The sequence below is a fragment of the Syngnathoides biaculeatus genome, chromosome 19, assembly GCF_019802595.1.
Source record: "Syngnathoides biaculeatus isolate LvHL_M chromosome 19, ASM1980259v1, whole genome shotgun sequence".
In the NCBI taxonomy this organism is placed as follows: Eukaryota; Metazoa; Chordata; class Actinopteri; order Syngnathiformes; family Syngnathidae; genus Syngnathoides; species Syngnathoides biaculeatus.
In genome coordinates this window covers 7,526,542-7,543,654 of record NC_084658.1, presented here as the reverse complement: position 1 = coordinate 7,543,654, position 17,113 = coordinate 7,526,542, and the positions used below count along the sequence as shown (strand labels likewise).

At 40.3% G+C, this 17,113-nt stretch overlaps 1 protein-coding gene across 4 annotated transcripts in view; it reads left to right on the top strand.

Moving 5' to 3' along the window:
- ntng1a (netrin g1a) overlaps positions 1-17,113 on the top strand; it is a 75,809-nt gene that overhangs the window by 31,090 nt on the left and 27,606 nt on the right. For 3 of the 4 annotated variants that reach the window (XM_061805272.1, XM_061805271.1, XM_061805270.1), the window contains exon 3: positions 14,254-14,426. In XM_061805272.1, coding sequence (XP_061661256.1) covers positions 14,254-14,426 — 173 coding nt within the window. Of the gene's footprint in view, positions 1-14,253; positions 14,431-17,113 lie in introns of all 4 variants that reach the window. The other variant, XM_061805273.1, reaches the window with a different exon arrangement.

The window sequence follows — 17,113 nt, the reverse complement described above, 5'->3', positions numbered from 1 at the left end:
AGTAGCCTTTTAACCCAGCATATCAGACCCCCCCTTTTTTCCCCTGCCTTTTTCCTGTGGAATGGCAAGACCCAAAAGTATCTAACTTGTGAGGCAGTATCACAGGTGGAACAGCAGCTGTGTGTGTAAGCGACTACCGAAAAGCCAGGTCTGAAATACACCCAAAACTCACTTTCCCTGCCCATTTTGTGGTTAAAAGCAATCACCGGTGTTCAACAAGTACTGTACTCCGTCACACCAATCGAACAGAAGTCGCCACGATTTTAACTCCAGTACATCGGGTTGGGGAGTAACCCGTGTGAACAAGCACAGACACAGCAATGGCCTGCTTCAGTTAGTTCCATCTCTAAGGCACAGGCAAATCAGTTTTCCAAATTTTTTTGTGAAAGGTGTTTCAATGTTGAATGTAGATTAAAGAGGTCAAAAAATTTGAAGGGGTGGAATCCATCAATATAACATTGTAAAGGTCCACAAACCTTTCAGCTTCAAGGAAAATAAGACTTATTTGCCTAGTGGTTGATCACAAAACCTCAGGATAGAACAAACTATTTGTGATATTTGATTTTCTAATGGGCGGCACAGGGGATCAGATGGAAAGTGTTGGCCTGACAGTTCTGAGGTCATGGGTTCAATCCCGGACCCGCCTGTGTGGCGTTTGCATGTTCTCCCCGTGCCTGTGTGGGTTTTCTCCGGGCACTCCGGTTCCCTCCCACATCCCAAAAACATGCAGCATTACTTGGACACTTTAAATTGCTCCTAGTTGTGATTGTGAGTGTGGCTGTTTGTCTCCATGTGCCATGCAATTGGCTGGCAACCAGTTCAGGGTGTACTCCACCTCCTTCCCGTTGACCGCTGGGATAGGCTCCAGCACTCCCTGCAACCCTTGTGAGGATAAATGGCTAAGAAAATGTACGGATGGATGGATGGATTCTCTAATGATGTGCGATGCTCAACAAAATGGTCTTTTTTGTTTGGAATAATACACATTTTCTAAAAAAGGCTTTTTTTTACTTTTAATAGAAATATGGTTAATCATTAACTCTTATGGTTTGGGATACGCACGTAACTTTGACCCTAGAACTGATAGAAGCCATAACTTTCACCCTACCAGGCCTATGTTATGAAACTGTACCTATGAAATACGTCCGTGTAGATTTTATCGTTGAAGAGACATGGACTGTATTTATCTCCTTATTTTATCACAGTGCAGTGATCAAACAACTGAGCCCAATAATCAGTTTTTACTCAGCCCTCATTTATTGGTGCATTTTAATCATAGTTAAGTGTGTGTGTGTGTGTGTGTGTGGTGTGTGTGTGTGTGTGTGTGTGTGTGTGTGTGTGTGTGTGTGTGTGTGTGTGTGTGTGTGCTGGTGGATGTACAGATCAGCAGTTTGGTGAGTGATGGCTCTCCCTTAAGGGAAGAACATACAAGAAGTCAATCTGCCTCTTTTACCCCCCCTCCCTCCCTCCCTCCCTCTCTCCCATCACATTGCTTGGCTTGCTCTTCGCACTGCCTGTAGTCGACAGATAATCTATTTGTGCTAATTTCATGTTTCTTCCTGTCCAGTTCCCCGTTGAATAAGTCATTCCACTTGTCTTCCCTCCTTAGTCCATCTTTTTCCTCCACACTCAATCTCCCACTCCCTGCCTGCTACCATAAGCATCTATTTACGTTGTGCTACGGTTCGCATTTTAGACTATTGGCAATCAGCAGTCTGTAGGAGTCCTTATGTGGGAGAATGTCATGTTTGTTGGAAAGTCCAAATAAGTGCACCACTAATGTGGATCATCTGCTTACAGACCGCATGCTATTCAGAGATGTGCAGCTGCAGTCTGATGACCCATATCCCTTTTGGTTCAGCTTCAGGGATAATATATATAATTTTTTGTGTTAGGGTGATATAAACCATTCTCTCCTAGTGTCTCATCCTTGATTACGTTCCAGTGCAGCCTAATTCTAAGTCATATTTTCCATATTAAACAGTAAAATAGTCAGTGCTGCGTGAGTATGTACCAGTGATGTCAACATGGGACCGTAATGCAAGTCATGTCTTGGTCTTCTATCTTTTATAAATAATTTGAATATGCATCTTGGTATTTGTACCCAACTAAAATAGCCAAAAGCAAATGTGTTTTTATCCCACTTGTGTTTTAATTAAGTATAACAGTAATAACAGAGAATCAATTTAATTTTCTATTGCAGTTATTTAACCACAGAGATTGTTTCATTTGTATGCTTTCAGAACACGCATTTGCTTGGCTTTATCAAACAACACGGTAAAACAACAAAACATGATTGAAGGGTTAATATTAATTGTGTTTACGTGAAAACAGAGTATGACGTGTGCAGTAAGTTGTAACATATGTCAAGACCACAGCTGCCAGTGTGGCGCTATCTGCATTTAGCATTTGGTAGCAACATGTCTGTTCTTATAGGGTAATGTATTTGGTTACATTTCTTATTGTCAGTCAAGCTATGACTATCTATGCTTCTGACTATATAAAAAGTGACGACCAATTGAATATGCACGGTAAAAGCAAGATGGAATTCTTTTTTCATCTACAATTTGGGCGATATCCTCGTCGAGGAAAATGAGCTCTGTTGCTGCAGGTGAATATAAATTCTTTGTTCAAGGGCATCTGTCAAGTGACTTTTCTGTCCCCTATGTTCAGTAAGAGAACAACAAGCACAAGTGCTCAGGTGGACCTTGATGTCACCTACTGACTCCACATTTTTCCAATCACGGATTCCTTCTTTCCTTTAAAGCTCTCTCTGCCGCTTCCCCGGTTACCATTTTCACATACCAATGGAAGGATGAAAAACGAAGGATTTTTGCTGCTTAGTCTCTGTTTGCTGAGTTGCTCATTTCCACACACAATCCAGCTTAAAGCTATTGTACTGTATTTTTAATATTCAAAACCCAAACAATAGATGGTTTACCTCCAGTTGTTTCCTGTCTGGGTGAATGTTGCCACAAAGGCAATATAAAGAAGAGTCTGGCAATGCATAGTTTCTATAGCTGGGGTGAGTAGAACAAAAACAAAACATGCTTACAATATTTATTTTTGAGTATTTTTGCAGTACAAAATCACAGTAAAATACAGTAACAAACAAGTTTGGGTTCGATAAAAAATGAAAGGTAAGATAATTTGTTGTTTCCTTATGACTATTCTTTACAGGGTACTGGTACCAACTGTTTAACAAAATGTAGTGCTGGAATTCACTGGGGAAGAAAGAAAAATCTATACTCACCCAGCCACTTCATTAGATACACCTTTAGAATAATCTTGCAAGAACAGTTCCATGGGACTTTCGTCATTTTTGGTAATATTCAGTCGAATTATTGATGATTTGCAACTGATTGGACCCAAAAAAGATTCGGATCATGCAACATAAAAAATCAAATATTCTATATTTTCATTTGAGTTACATAGTAATCCAGACTAAGGGTACTGCTAAAGAAGACAATATACTAATTCCAATAAATAAGCAAGTATCAAAACAAGCAGTTTATTGGAAGCTGCAGGACTTTCATTGCTGGATCAGGGAAGGATTCCAAACTGTCCATCTCACACTGTCCCTTGGGTGGGTGTCCAAATGGATGCCTAAGGAAACAATGAAGTCTCCTCACTGACTGCCAGCTTATCCTTTACCTTAGGACCGAGAACACTCCACACAGTGCCTTGACTTCCCATCTGTTCTTTCCATTTAGAATTCAGAAGATCCCAAGAAAGCAACTGATAATGTAACAACTGAGACAACACAGTCTGTAACTGGCCTCCTAACCCTAAAGGAGGTGATGAAAAACTTAAAATACATTATTTCACTTGTTTCGAAGGAAGCGCAAATCCCACGGCATGAATTACTCACAGGCTTTGCCCACACTACAGCTTTCCCATCCAAAAGATCTTCTATGAAGGCTATCTTTGCTACCGTCCTGGGAGTAAGTAATAGGCTACTGATCAAAACAAAGGACAGAGTGGCATCTGCGATAGCGGGTGAAGTGATTGTAGTTAGCCGAGAACGCCGCTTCCCCAGGATGCCCAAACTGGACAAAATGCTCCGAAAGGCTTCCATAATCTTGGGAACTGCTCGTGCTCATCCTGGCCAACCAGCTGGCCTTAGTTGGATAGAGCACGGCAAAACAACTCGAATTCCATGTGGTCCATTTTAGGCCCACATCGTTCTTTAACTATTTACGACTGGTTGGACACCACAGCAGATTCGGAGCATTGAAGGAAATATTCACCCAAGTTGTTAGTCCATAGCAGAAACAAAGAAAGTACACATGGTACACCTTGCTGCTCCACTTTCTGCAGTCAGCCATACATACACAAAAAAAAATACACAGGGAAAAGAGCAATCCAATAATTCTGAGTGAATCTTGACAAGTTGGACAGTTTCCATCCTGCTTAATGAGAATTCATTGGAATTGTAAGATCTATCCATCCATTTTATATGTCCTGCTCGTCCTCATTATGGTTTAGGATAAATTGACATCCCATTTGATTTTGTGTGAGAGGCAGCCTACACACTAAACTGGTCGCCAGCCAATCACAGGACTGGAAATGTACTATATAAAGCCCTAATACTACACTAATTGGAATAATTTTGGTTGACTGACAATTTATTCAAACAAAAAGCATTAATGGAAAATAAAATAATATGTTCCCTTAGTATCCCCGCCACCTAGAATGAAATTTATAGTTCGTACAAACACAGAAAGGTTTAAATCTAACAATTTATTATTGTATTTTGAAGTTGACTTGGAATTTTTCTGGGCCACTTTATGAACCTCATACACGGTAACTACCCACATTTTTAGTGATTAAAGTAATGTAGACTTTTGAATTTGAATTTCTGTTATCTCAAATCGACACTTCTTCACGTTACGGGCGCCAAATTATATTTATCATCAGAAATGAATGAAAAAAATACATTGCCTTTATCTAAACAGAGCCCCACTTATCTCAGTCGTAAAGTTACATCGCACAAAGTGTGGGCAAATAGCACCAAGCTGCAACACTGTGAGATCAAATCAAGTTCACTGAAAGATTTATGCACAAATAAATTTATGCGATCAGCGTCGATGTCGCTGGCATTGAACTTGTAAAAGCCGCACCAGCCATGCGGTCCCTCACTATTCATCACAGACCGGCAGCGTCGAGCTGCTATAGAGATACTGTATACCAAGCAAAGCTACAAGTGACATGAAGATTTTATCAGCAGAGTACATGACAGGACGCAAGACACCTCAACAAATCCCTTTCCTGCTCTCAGGCGGGAGGCGAGATTTTTTTTTTCTTTACACTTTAATCTCATTCTGTGGCTGAGTCTATTAAATGTGGCTTTGCGGTAGGCTATCTCTCCCTTATTCCAGTTATACATACATATACACACACACAAAAATAGATTAAATGCAGTCTTATAATGTGAAGCCAGTGCTTTACCAGGTGATCCACCGTGCTGCCGAGGAAACTAAAAAATACACTAAATAAATGAAAATACTCTATAACCAAAATTTAACCTCTCATATTTGGGGAAATATTTACTTCAAACATTAAAGGACATTTAATGCAAGAAAATTACTCAATTAAATAAGCCAATAGTAAAAAAGGTAATATTTTAGAGTGACTGGATTTACAATGTGAAATCCAATAATTAGAGTCGACAGACTTCCATTGATAAAGCTGTAAAGTCTGTGATTTCATATATCAATTGCTGGGGGGGAAACACACACAATACGTACTGTATATGGATCGAACCAGTCTTGTTCTCATAAAATCTGACCATTAATAATAATAATAATAATGATAATTAATAACAGTATGAAGTAAAATCTGTCCTTCTGGTGAGTCCATTTTTCTATTGCCAGAAACGTCGGGCCTTTCTTCTTTCCCAGTGACGGCAGACCACATTCAACATTCATGTGCTGACCCATTTCATTAATGGACAGCTCTTTTTTCGGCGTGTCTTGTCCCGTCTTTGTGGGCTGCAGCCGTCTTCATAATGGTCCCCGCTGTCAGAGTTTCATGACTAATCTCCTCATTGACCTCTACTTCACTTGCAGTATTGCACTGCTCCTCCCGCCCGCGACCCAACACCACCGCCCCACTGGTGATTCAGTAACTAGTGGAGGGACATGGCAACACACCCATTGGAAAAGCAATTCATAGCCAATCATTATCACAGCATATCCCCCCACCCCATCCTTACCTTCACCGTGGAGGAAATAAATATGTTGGCAGGGTTGACATTGTCGGTAGTCGCAGTTTTGAAAGCTACAGAGGCGCTAGAGAGGTCGGAAAAGACGCTCAATATAGTAACAACACTAAATTGGCGAAAGTGAAGATTCGAGGCATTGCTCTAGCTGGCTTGTACTGGCCGCACATGTACACATCCAAATAAAGCCGACCCTGGAAAGATTATCCTTCCATCACAGATGTTTTAAAGACTGCATATTTGATAGAGGCCAACATAACACCACAAAAAAAAAAAATGAGATGGGGTCTAGAAAATGAACACACCACATGCCACATGTTCCTTTTTCCTCACTTAAGTGGAGGCAGAAACATGCATTTACAACCAAAGATTGTCAGCTGCATCATCATGCTGCCTCTTCTGTTTGCATAATTCATACAAATCCGCGCACGCACGCACACACACGCACACGACAACTGAGTTGATGTGCTAACATCCCGATTTTCCCAAGCGAGATATTTGATTCTTATCTGCAGACGACGCAGACTGATGAATAAAAACTGCTCGATAATGGGAGCATCGAGTCATGAAAAGTGATCCAGAGTTATCTTCTCGCACAAAGCCGGTGAACGCAGACGCTCATTATGTACGGTCATCCGACGATGCATTAGCCTTCAAGCTGAGCAGGCGCAAACAAAAGCGCCGTCACCGACAAAAAGAGGAAAAGGAATAACAAATCATACAAAGAAAAAGTGTCGTCGTGGGTTTTCCAGACCTTTGCGGCTTTAGTGAGCCGATGTAACTTACTCAAGCAAGATGACTCCCCAATGGGTGACTGGGCTCGGCGAGGGTCAGTGCGGAGGTCTATATGTTTGTTTATTAAGTTAAAAGTTAAAACCAAGTCATTGAACATATATAGGTCCGTTTTTTTTTCAAATTTTTTTGTTATTTGCAGTGTTTTTAACTGTACTGCATCATAATCCATGTTTTTTGATTGTGTTTTGGTAAAGTGTCTCCATATAGATGACCCACTCTTTAATAGTATTAAAGAGTATAACACATTATTTTAGTTTTTTAACAACATGCCACTAGTATCAATTTTTCAGAGTTGTCTGATATGAAATGAAAAAAAAATATTAATGGAGGATGTGGTCAGTCCATGATTCAATACTAAAAATGAACATTACTGTGAGATTAAAATAAGATTGAAGACCAATAAAAGTGAAATGTGTTTGTGAGCTGAAAAATGCATTTTTTTTCCCAATTGCTCCAGTTTTTTACTTCTTTAACATTAACAAGCAGGTATCAGCAGAAAAAAAATAAATGCCACCTGAAAGAAAAATAAGGAAATCCCTTTGATATAATAACTTTTGCCTGAATAACCCAAGAGTTGGGTGTTTTGGACTTGAGCAGATACATCATATACCGCATACACTTCCTCCTCTGACTTTTTCATTTATTCATCGGGCCTCATTCACTAATGAATGCATAGAAATGTTCCCACTAGTCATGACATTTGTGGACTGGCCAGTTTTCTTTGTGCCACTGTGGTTATGAGAGTTCATGAGCATTCATTTTAAATGACAATCTTATGACTGACAGCTACAATCTGCATAAACAGCGCCCCTATTTCCCCATAAAAGGGCATCAGTCCAGCGCATCTCAGCCACTGCACAAGTTAGTCATATTATGGCTCCAAAACTTTAAACTTGCTAAAAACATAAACTGAGAACATATCATAATAATTTATAGTTGATCAAATTCATGAAATTATTATCAGAAGTGACAAAAAAAATTATATATATATATAGCCATATTCCGATGGGAGTGTGACAAAATTCAAACATGCCAGTGGCTGTGTATGTGCAAATTGATCCATTTATTAAATGACATTTGCATATGCAGAATCTTAGAAACATCATCATTGGGAACTGAAAGACCACTAAAGCTAGGAAACTTGGGTGGTCCGATTGCATTTCCTGCTCGTTGAGTGACGACTTTCGACTGTTGCAGTAGGCAGGGAGATACGTGTGTACACATATACATGTGTATGTACATGTAAACGTGCTTGAACTGAACGAGGCAAGGGTAAAATTGAGGAGAAGTGTCCTTTTTAATAGTTATTTAGGACATCAGTCAGCTCATCTGCAAATTTCTGTCTTGAATTATTATTTTTATTAATGACTGTAGTTCCAGTGTAGTTCATCTTGGGCAAAATGTGTTTATTTTAAAAGCTGATCCTGTATTATTTGTGTGCACACAATATGAGATCGTTTCCATTTTTTTCCCGCAATGTACCAACAAAAGCAAGTAAGAACATTTTGATGAATAATATTATGCCGAAATTGTGCATAGGCACAGTTAGTGAATGAGGGCCATTATCACTAAACAGAGCAGAAGCTATCTTGGCTGGGCTGGTCTATCAAGAGAGAAACAAGCTCCCACACAACCTCACACTGGAATTAAGAGAGGAGAGAGATGTTAAGAGAGCGTAGAGTTCACTCCTCAGCCGTTTGGGAAACTGCCAATATTGTCAGCAATTACACCTGTTCTTTAGGTCCTATGGTGGGCTCTGCTTCTGGCCCCCAGTGGCTGTTGCCATGGGAAGAGTCTGGTCCAGGCATCAGTGTTAAGTAACAGTAAAAAGGTGGAGGCTTGCCAGAGGATAATGGCTTCACTTGCGTATAGTGTAGCGATGTGGTCTTGATAACAATTAACATGAAGTGGCTACCATTACTTTCAATTATTTGTAGGATATGCTTTACACTACTTATAGAACGTTATGGGTATTTGGCCATCATGTTGAATTTCCAGATGATATCAGATTAATCTCATTTGAAATTCTATAATTTTTTCAATGCCCAACTCTTGAGATGAGTTTCTTCAAGATTAAGCTATGCAAGTCTACGTAGGCACACACACACACACGCAAACACAAACACGTGAACAGTCAAACTACAAATAGCTCAATTATCGGTTATGAATTCTTTGATCGCTTCGTTGTTACTTTGAGAACTGTGGCAATTCGAAAGCTAAGACTCTTTTCACTGTAAATTAAAGTCTACGAGACAGCGAGTGAACTTTGACGATGTTTGATGCTGTCATTATCATCACTTTGGGAGCTAACACCGCACTTTACACCAAACGCAGGAGTGCAGAGTGCATACAATCCATTTGCCCTGGGTTGGTAATTTTCCATAATTCCACTGGTTAACTTCCTATTCAAATTTACCACAAACCTTCTGGAAATATAGTGGAAATTAGTTCTCCTTTGCAACCATGTAAAAGAAGAGATTTACACCCAGTTGGATATTTGAGTTTATATTTTTTAAATGTTTATAATTTTGATGGACATAAACAGCAAATTCCCCAACTCAAATAAAGAGATTACATACAGTACTACAGATGGAACAAATGAATTATTTAATCTAAAAACAATTCGGGCGGCACGGTGGATCAGATGGAAAGCGTTGACCTCACAGTTCTGAGGTCCCGGGGTTCAATCCCGGACCCGCCTGTGTGGGTTTTCTCCGAGCAGTCCGGTTTCCTCCCACATCCCAAAAACGTGCAATAATTGGACACTCTAAATTGCCCCCTAGGTGTGATTGTGAGTGCTGCCGCTTGTCTCAATGTGCCCTGCAATTGGCTTGCATCCAGTTCAGGGTGCACCCCGCCTCCTGCCTGTTGACAGCTGGGATAAAAACAATTAACATTCTGAAAAGTATCACCATTGTTGATCCAATTACATGTAAATGACATGAATGAATCTGTATAGTTGTCAAATTTCCCTTTTTGAATTCAATTCAGAAAAAAAAGAACTTTTCGATCATTTTCAAATGCATTGCACTGCACCTGAACTCAAGAAATAATAACGAATCGGAATGCCCTTTCACCTCCTTCCACTAATCGAGCTTTCTTCCTCCCCTGCAGTGGATCCTCTTGTCACCTGATGCACATGTAGTAGTCTTTACCACAAAGCTGTATCATTGAGGCCAACGTATTGATTATATTGAGCTTCTTTAGCATGTCACAGGCAGTAAACACTTCCCAATGGACTCCTGCTTGGGTCGCTTGGCCAACTCTGTATATTTGCGGAGATTGCAGGTTTTGATTGATAAACAGCGCGGATTGATTTATACAGGTAAGCGGTACATTGACTTTAATGTGGGAAGCCAAAGATGAATTTAAGTTGTATGACCACATGGATACTGGTTATCAAATGGTGCTTCGGCTGCTTATGCTTTTTTTAAACAATTACAGTTATAATCACAGGATCTAAAAAAAATCTGAATGACTCTAGTTGGAGTATGCAGTGAATGAGAACTGCACTGCCTCATACAGTAATAAGAGGTTTAGTGTTGGCTTTGCCAAGTGGAAGGGCCTGAGGTATTGTTCTTGGTCACTGTTAGTTAGAAAGGCTGCATAAAACCTAACCAACTGATTTCCATTAAACTCATTTTTAATGTGAATTTTTGTAGCTGTTGCCGTCCACTTACAGTACATTATGGGCATGGGAGGTACACTGCTTTATTGAATAAGTCAGATAAGTTTAGGATTGATGTTGCTGGTGGGTGCACTGTATTGATATTATTGAACAATATATTTTCATATTAGTCTCGTTGGAGCAAAATATTTATTTTCTTCATGAAAAATTCCCCCGAGGTGGTGTTAAAAGCCTGTGTAAACAGTCTGCTTTATTATTTCGTTAACTACCTGTGTATAATATCACAGCACCTTTCAGTTGATGCATTGTTTACTCGTGTTTTCACATCGCAGTAAATTGAAATGGCGACGATGCATGTTCTTCCACCCACATTTTCCTTTCATTCAAATACTGGAGAAAGGTTGGGGGAAGAAGGCTATCATTATTTGAAAACTGAGGTCCATCCCGGGGGGGGGCTTCCCACAATACACAGCAGCCCACTAGTAAGCATTGTATAAGGCAATTACCAGGTAACTTGGAGCAGGACACAGAAAGCAGCTGCAAGCTACGCGTCACAGGGGGAAGGAAGACTGTTGTGTATCGAAGAAGCACTCCGTGTATTTGTGTGTGTGTGGGGGGGAGGGGGGGTCAGCTGAGACAAAAATAGTCTTCTGTAGCTTTCCTTTGGAGTCACGCAATTATCTTTTCCACTGTTGACAAATCACGTGTGCACACCTCAAGGTCATTCCACTAGATATCATATCTTGTACCTCAGCCCACCTTGTGTGCTGTTGCCTATTCACTCAGGGGAAAAAAATACAGTACTGTACTTTTAGGAGTGAAATGTTTTGTCACTGAAATTGTACCCTCAGAGGTGCTGCTTTTGCCCCCATGACGCTCAGCATTTTGGACCATGGAAGAGGTACAGTTATAGACTAATAATTACCAAATTGGGGCAGAAAAGTCGAGATTGTACACTGTTGGTAAGAAATAAACTTCGATTGGTTTCTAATTTCAGTTTATATGTTTAAAAAATGGGATTTAGATCGACTTTTTTGTTACCTTCTTGGTGATTTTTTTTTCTAAATTATACCTCTGTTCCATTTTAATAAAATATAATGGAAGAAAATCTATCTGGATTTTTTTTTAATAATGGAGATATAGTATATTTACTTTAATATACTGCTTAATACTAAAGTTCTCATCTCCATTATTAAAAAAAAACAAACATTCCAGATCGATTTGCTTCCATTATATTGAACTAAAATGGAACAGAGGTATACACATTGAGTCATGATGCAATTAGGGAAAAGATATGCTCATGAAAATAACACATTTACAAACGTAGGTGTCATGATCCTGCCGCTTCAGCATGAGCTGTGCGGCTGCGCTGATTGGGAGGCACACACCTGTGCCTCATGCGGCCTGATCATCCCCCGTATATATAGGACCCGGTGACGACTGGTCCTCCGAAGGTTCGTTGAGCTTTATGTCCCATTCCAGCACTCTCGTACTCCTGATTGATCCTGTGTGTACCGACCTTCGTCCGTTCTCCGACCAACCTTGCAAGCCTGACTCCTTGACACTTCTGCCTGCGTTGTTTCCCCGTGTACCGACTCCTGCCTGTCCGCTCATCTGTTCTCTTCGCCCGACGTCACAACTACCGCTGCTGCACCGGACTGCCTGCTCGATCCCCGAACTCTGCATACAATAAATGTGTCTCTTCTTGAACTACCTTGCGTCTTCCGAGTTCCTGCATTTGGGCCCTACCTCTCGTTCCGATGGGACGTGACAGTAGGTACAACAATAATCGCAATTTGTGTGAGTGACGGCATCTGTCTTGATAGCTGTACATTTAGAGGCTAATTTCAGATGTTTCTGAAACCCTGTGAGTCAAACTAGCCGTCACCATCATTATGGCGATGGCACCTACCATCTTTTTGCTCTGATTAAAATATGTGATGTTGAAAAAGCTCAAGATTCAAACTTGTCTTTTCCCCCTCTTAACTTAGCTAAAAAAACTGAAACTGAAAAATGAATAACAGATTAACTGGTCTTTATGGTAATAGGTACGATCAGTGGTGCCGCATGCAAAAAAAATGTACAATAGGTGACGATATAATTGCATGCACAGTGCCCATCAAGTAACTTTTTAGTCAGAATTTACACAGACCAATATGTTATTTGTAATACATTCCTCTGTAGTTTGTGATGCATTGCTCCCAACAGTGTTTGTGATTACAGGTATTTATACTGACCTGAATCTAGCTAAACCCAGTCAAAAGACATCCTGGCCATTCAGGGTCAGCAGGAGACCGTGAATATCAAGAACTGAGTGGTTTAAGACTGAGCTTGTCCACCAACTGTCATGTCTATTCTGGCTCGAGGCAAAGCTTTGGTAAATAAGGGTGAGCTTGCTGTCACTAGAGCTCCTCACAATGACATCCACGGCCGCTGTGGGGCTATCTATGTCATCTGGCCCTTCAACACCTTCATGTCCGTCTCCATCTGGCAGCCCGAGGAGCAAATATAGAGAAGCCATTCACCTCGATAGCTGAATGAAAGGGCACTTTCAAATGAGCGCTTGAATGTTGGCACATTAGCCGCCCGAGGATTTTCCTCCTAAAATAAACAAAAACAGGCAAAGTACTAATCTAAAATATGTCACACTGAATGGAAGCCGTGTAAAGTTAAAGCCATTATTGGCTTTGGATGGTGAGTGATTAACACTACTACCCTACTATATTTCAATATTTGTTATTATGGTGTTACTTTGAAAGGCAGGTTTTTGGGGGGGCAGAGGGAGGTGGTACTAGGTATGTTTGAGAACTACTGATACAGTACAGCCATTTAAAGAAAATTGCAAAAAGCCTTTGATGTTCCAACTTTGGTAGTGTACATATTTTCCTTGAGTACATCACAAGGCGAATGAATGAATATGAAAGATCATTAATTAAGGAAAGGAGTGATACCCCCTCAATGCTCTTCTAAGGACAGCCAAAAATGAATTTGTCGAGTTTATTGTTAAATGAATGTAGTGTGAGAAGTGTGCGAGTGAGGATTTAATGCACCTTAAGGGAGTCCCGCCTTGAAAATATGCTTCTGAGAGCTCATCTCATATTAATCCCTCACAGAGAGAGTAGATGTGGCTCCATGCTGCCCGCTGGCTAACTTTGAGCTATTCATTACCTTTCAGAATTACGAGCTCCTCGCCTTTATTCTCCCCATGTCTGTTCTCCAGTTTCACTGGGCTTGTGTTCCACGACTTTTTTTTTTGTCCTTCTCTCGCTCCAAATCCCTCAACCATCGACTGTGACCTTGCGGCCGCTATGCATCCTCCTGTGGGACAATTAAACCTTAGCGAGAACAGACGGGAAAGGGATATAAAGAAGCCAGGTTTGTCTTTAGACTCACCTGCCTCCTTTGAATCGCTCTTGAAGTTTGAGAGTAGTTTTTATCTGCTTCATGTCGCCTTCAACCAAGGACACGTAGGCCTATACATAGATTGTCCAATTGAATATGAAGTGGAAATGTTGCCCATGTTGATGTGTTTGTCATTTTCAACTCAACCTCTGCCCACCCCCCGTCCCCACCCCCTCTTTCCCGCCCTCAACACCCTCGTTCACAGGTGCAAGTGCAACCTTCACGCCAACAGCTGCGTGTTTGACAAAGAGAAGCTTAGCTGCGAGTGTGAACACAACACCACCGGGCCTGATTGCGGCCGTTGCAAGAGGAACTACCAAGGCAGAGCGTGGAGCGCCGGCTCCTACCTGCCCATCCCGAAAGGCACTGCAAATATATGTGAGTCTACGCACAAGCACGCGCACGCGTGCATGTTGATTCGTGAGGCTGACGGGTCATGTGACAGCAGTTTGACACGCAAAGAACAGGTAATGAAAGTGAAGACTTGAAGACTTGAAAGTGAAGACGGATAGCTGGGAAGAGTTGATACCCAATTAGCAGCATCCAGCATCATCATCTTTGACTTCTGACGACGACAATTTGGAAAGTGAGACAATGACTTGTCTGACTGCTTCAAGGCAATTAACAGGGTTTCAAAGAGACAAAAGGAGCAACTGTTAAGGCTTTTTTTTTTTATCAGCTTGATAGAAATGCTTGTAAATTGCACAACATGGTCTACAAGTACTTGAATAGACTATTTGAAGGGGCAGACGCTCAAACCTTAAAAGTAAAACAGCCATCAAATAATGGAACTCAAAAAAATAATAAAATAAATACATATTTTTCTGACCATAGTCTGCTAGAACAAACCTTTGGCCAGGATACAATAATTATACTAAATGTTTGTTTTTAGTGTTTTCTCTTTTCTTTACATGAGAGCTAATTGACCTTTTACAGCAAAATGTTTATGGTCTTGTTTTTTTTCCCTTCTTCAAGCTTTTACTTTATCTTAAAATAATTGGGAATTTAAATTAAATAACTCGGAAACCCCCCAACCTCATGACTGAAGTTTTTATTTTTAGCGCTGGTTCACGTTAAATTCATTGAGGACTAATTACGCTTAAGTATGAATATGAGTGTTAGTGGTTGCTTTTCTCCTTGTGCCATGTAATACGCTCGCAATCAGTCAGGGGCTACATGCCCATCAGATATAAAAAAACATTTGGGAAAATTCGATGGATAGGGATTCTTTTTATGATTCAAGTATTGATTAATGAAGAAAATAAGTGAGGTCCAGCAGAAATAACATTTTTAAAACCGAGGGCCGAAGCCCCACTGGCTGTTCACGTTCTTGAAGGTCTACCACTTGAGGAAATGTTCGTTTTATTTCCTCAGCTGCTTTTAAATGCCATGTTAGTAATCAACCATTGTAAAAATTCATTTGATGAATGAAACATCTCCACCAATCGCTTAAGTGTTACAACAGAATCTCCACTCCTCCTCTTCAGCAAAGGAAAGTAGGTCGCCGCCTTCACATCTTACGTTGGTGGACTCACATCATATGCAAATAGCACAGGCTCGGTGAGGTATTTGTGAAATCAGTACACCATTTTGTTGCATATTTAGATGTAACCCCAGGAAAATGAGCAGCATGATTTCCACTGATTTCCAATCTGTACAAATCAAGCGCAAAAGGTCTTGCAATGTTCCTTATAACCGAAGGTTTTACATACAATATTCAGTTAACCATCTAAAAAGTTATTGTACAGGTCTTTCTAAAAGGTTCGGATGCATTTTTGCAACACCTAAATAAGATGCAAATGATTTGAAGTCTGTTCGTTTTTCATGTCAGCCACTTTGACCAATACACTAACTGTCACTTAATTCATTCATCAATAGAGGGATGTAATAGAGTATCACACATACACACGGCCCACCGGCTCTCATATATCAGCATAAACTATGAGGTGCATTTATATGCTCGGGCGTTCTGGTATCCATTTGAAGCCCAGCTTCTATCCGGCTCCTTCACCTTATTGCATCTGCTGCGATTTCTGCATTCATCACCAGTTCTCGAAGGCTCTTGGCCACCAACTAATGACTTATTCTCCCTCCCAAGGGATCCCTGTTATGAGACTTTGGAAGGGCAAGTCAAATAGCACTTCCGAAAGCCCAGATTGACAGCACATTATTTAAAAAAAAAAAAAAAAAAAAACACACACTCTTTTGATTCACAGAGGTACACAAACACAAACACACATTCATAACCACTCAGAGGACAGCGCTGTGTATTTCCTGGATGTGACTGAACACCGGGTTATGCTTTATTTCAGCCAAGATCTTCATACAGCTGATATAAAAACGTCTACACAGCCCTTTTTCAAATGCCAGGTTTTTCTATGGAAAATGAGACCAAGATAAATCATTTCAAAACTTCTGCTACAATTAACCTGTACCTGATATTTCAAAGAGGGAAACAAGAAATAAAGTGCAAGTGTGTACTGCCTCGAAAACTACGATATGCCTATTTACAAATAATCAATTACCTGTACATTCAAGTCATGTTAAACGGGAATCAACACACACCTCATATATATATTTACCGATATATATATATATATATATATATATATATATATATATATATATATATATATATTTTTTTTTTTTATTTTTTTTTTTTTATTTTGTATTTTTTATTTTTTGTTAGATAAGGCTTCCATCTTGCTAGCCTGTCCCACAGCCAAAAAAGTCTGAAGAAGACAGGCAATGATCTCCTTACTTACCTAAAATTCCTACAGCTCCTTTCATATTGCTGTTGGCCTCCCTGACCAGTTTGTCACTTTGGGAACACATTTTTTCATCTTGATAATACATTAGGAAGAGAAAATCGTGCAGCTTGTAGCTTAGATTTGAAATACATGGATCGCTTTTTGAGACCATTCCTGGAACTTTTTTGACACAGCTGGTGTGCGCTGCCTTGGAAATTCTTTTCAACTCCTCTTCTGTGTTATACCTTTGAAAAATAAGATCCCCCTGATGCTTTGGAAGCTCTCTGCAGACCATGGCTTGCGCCGTAAGCGCCA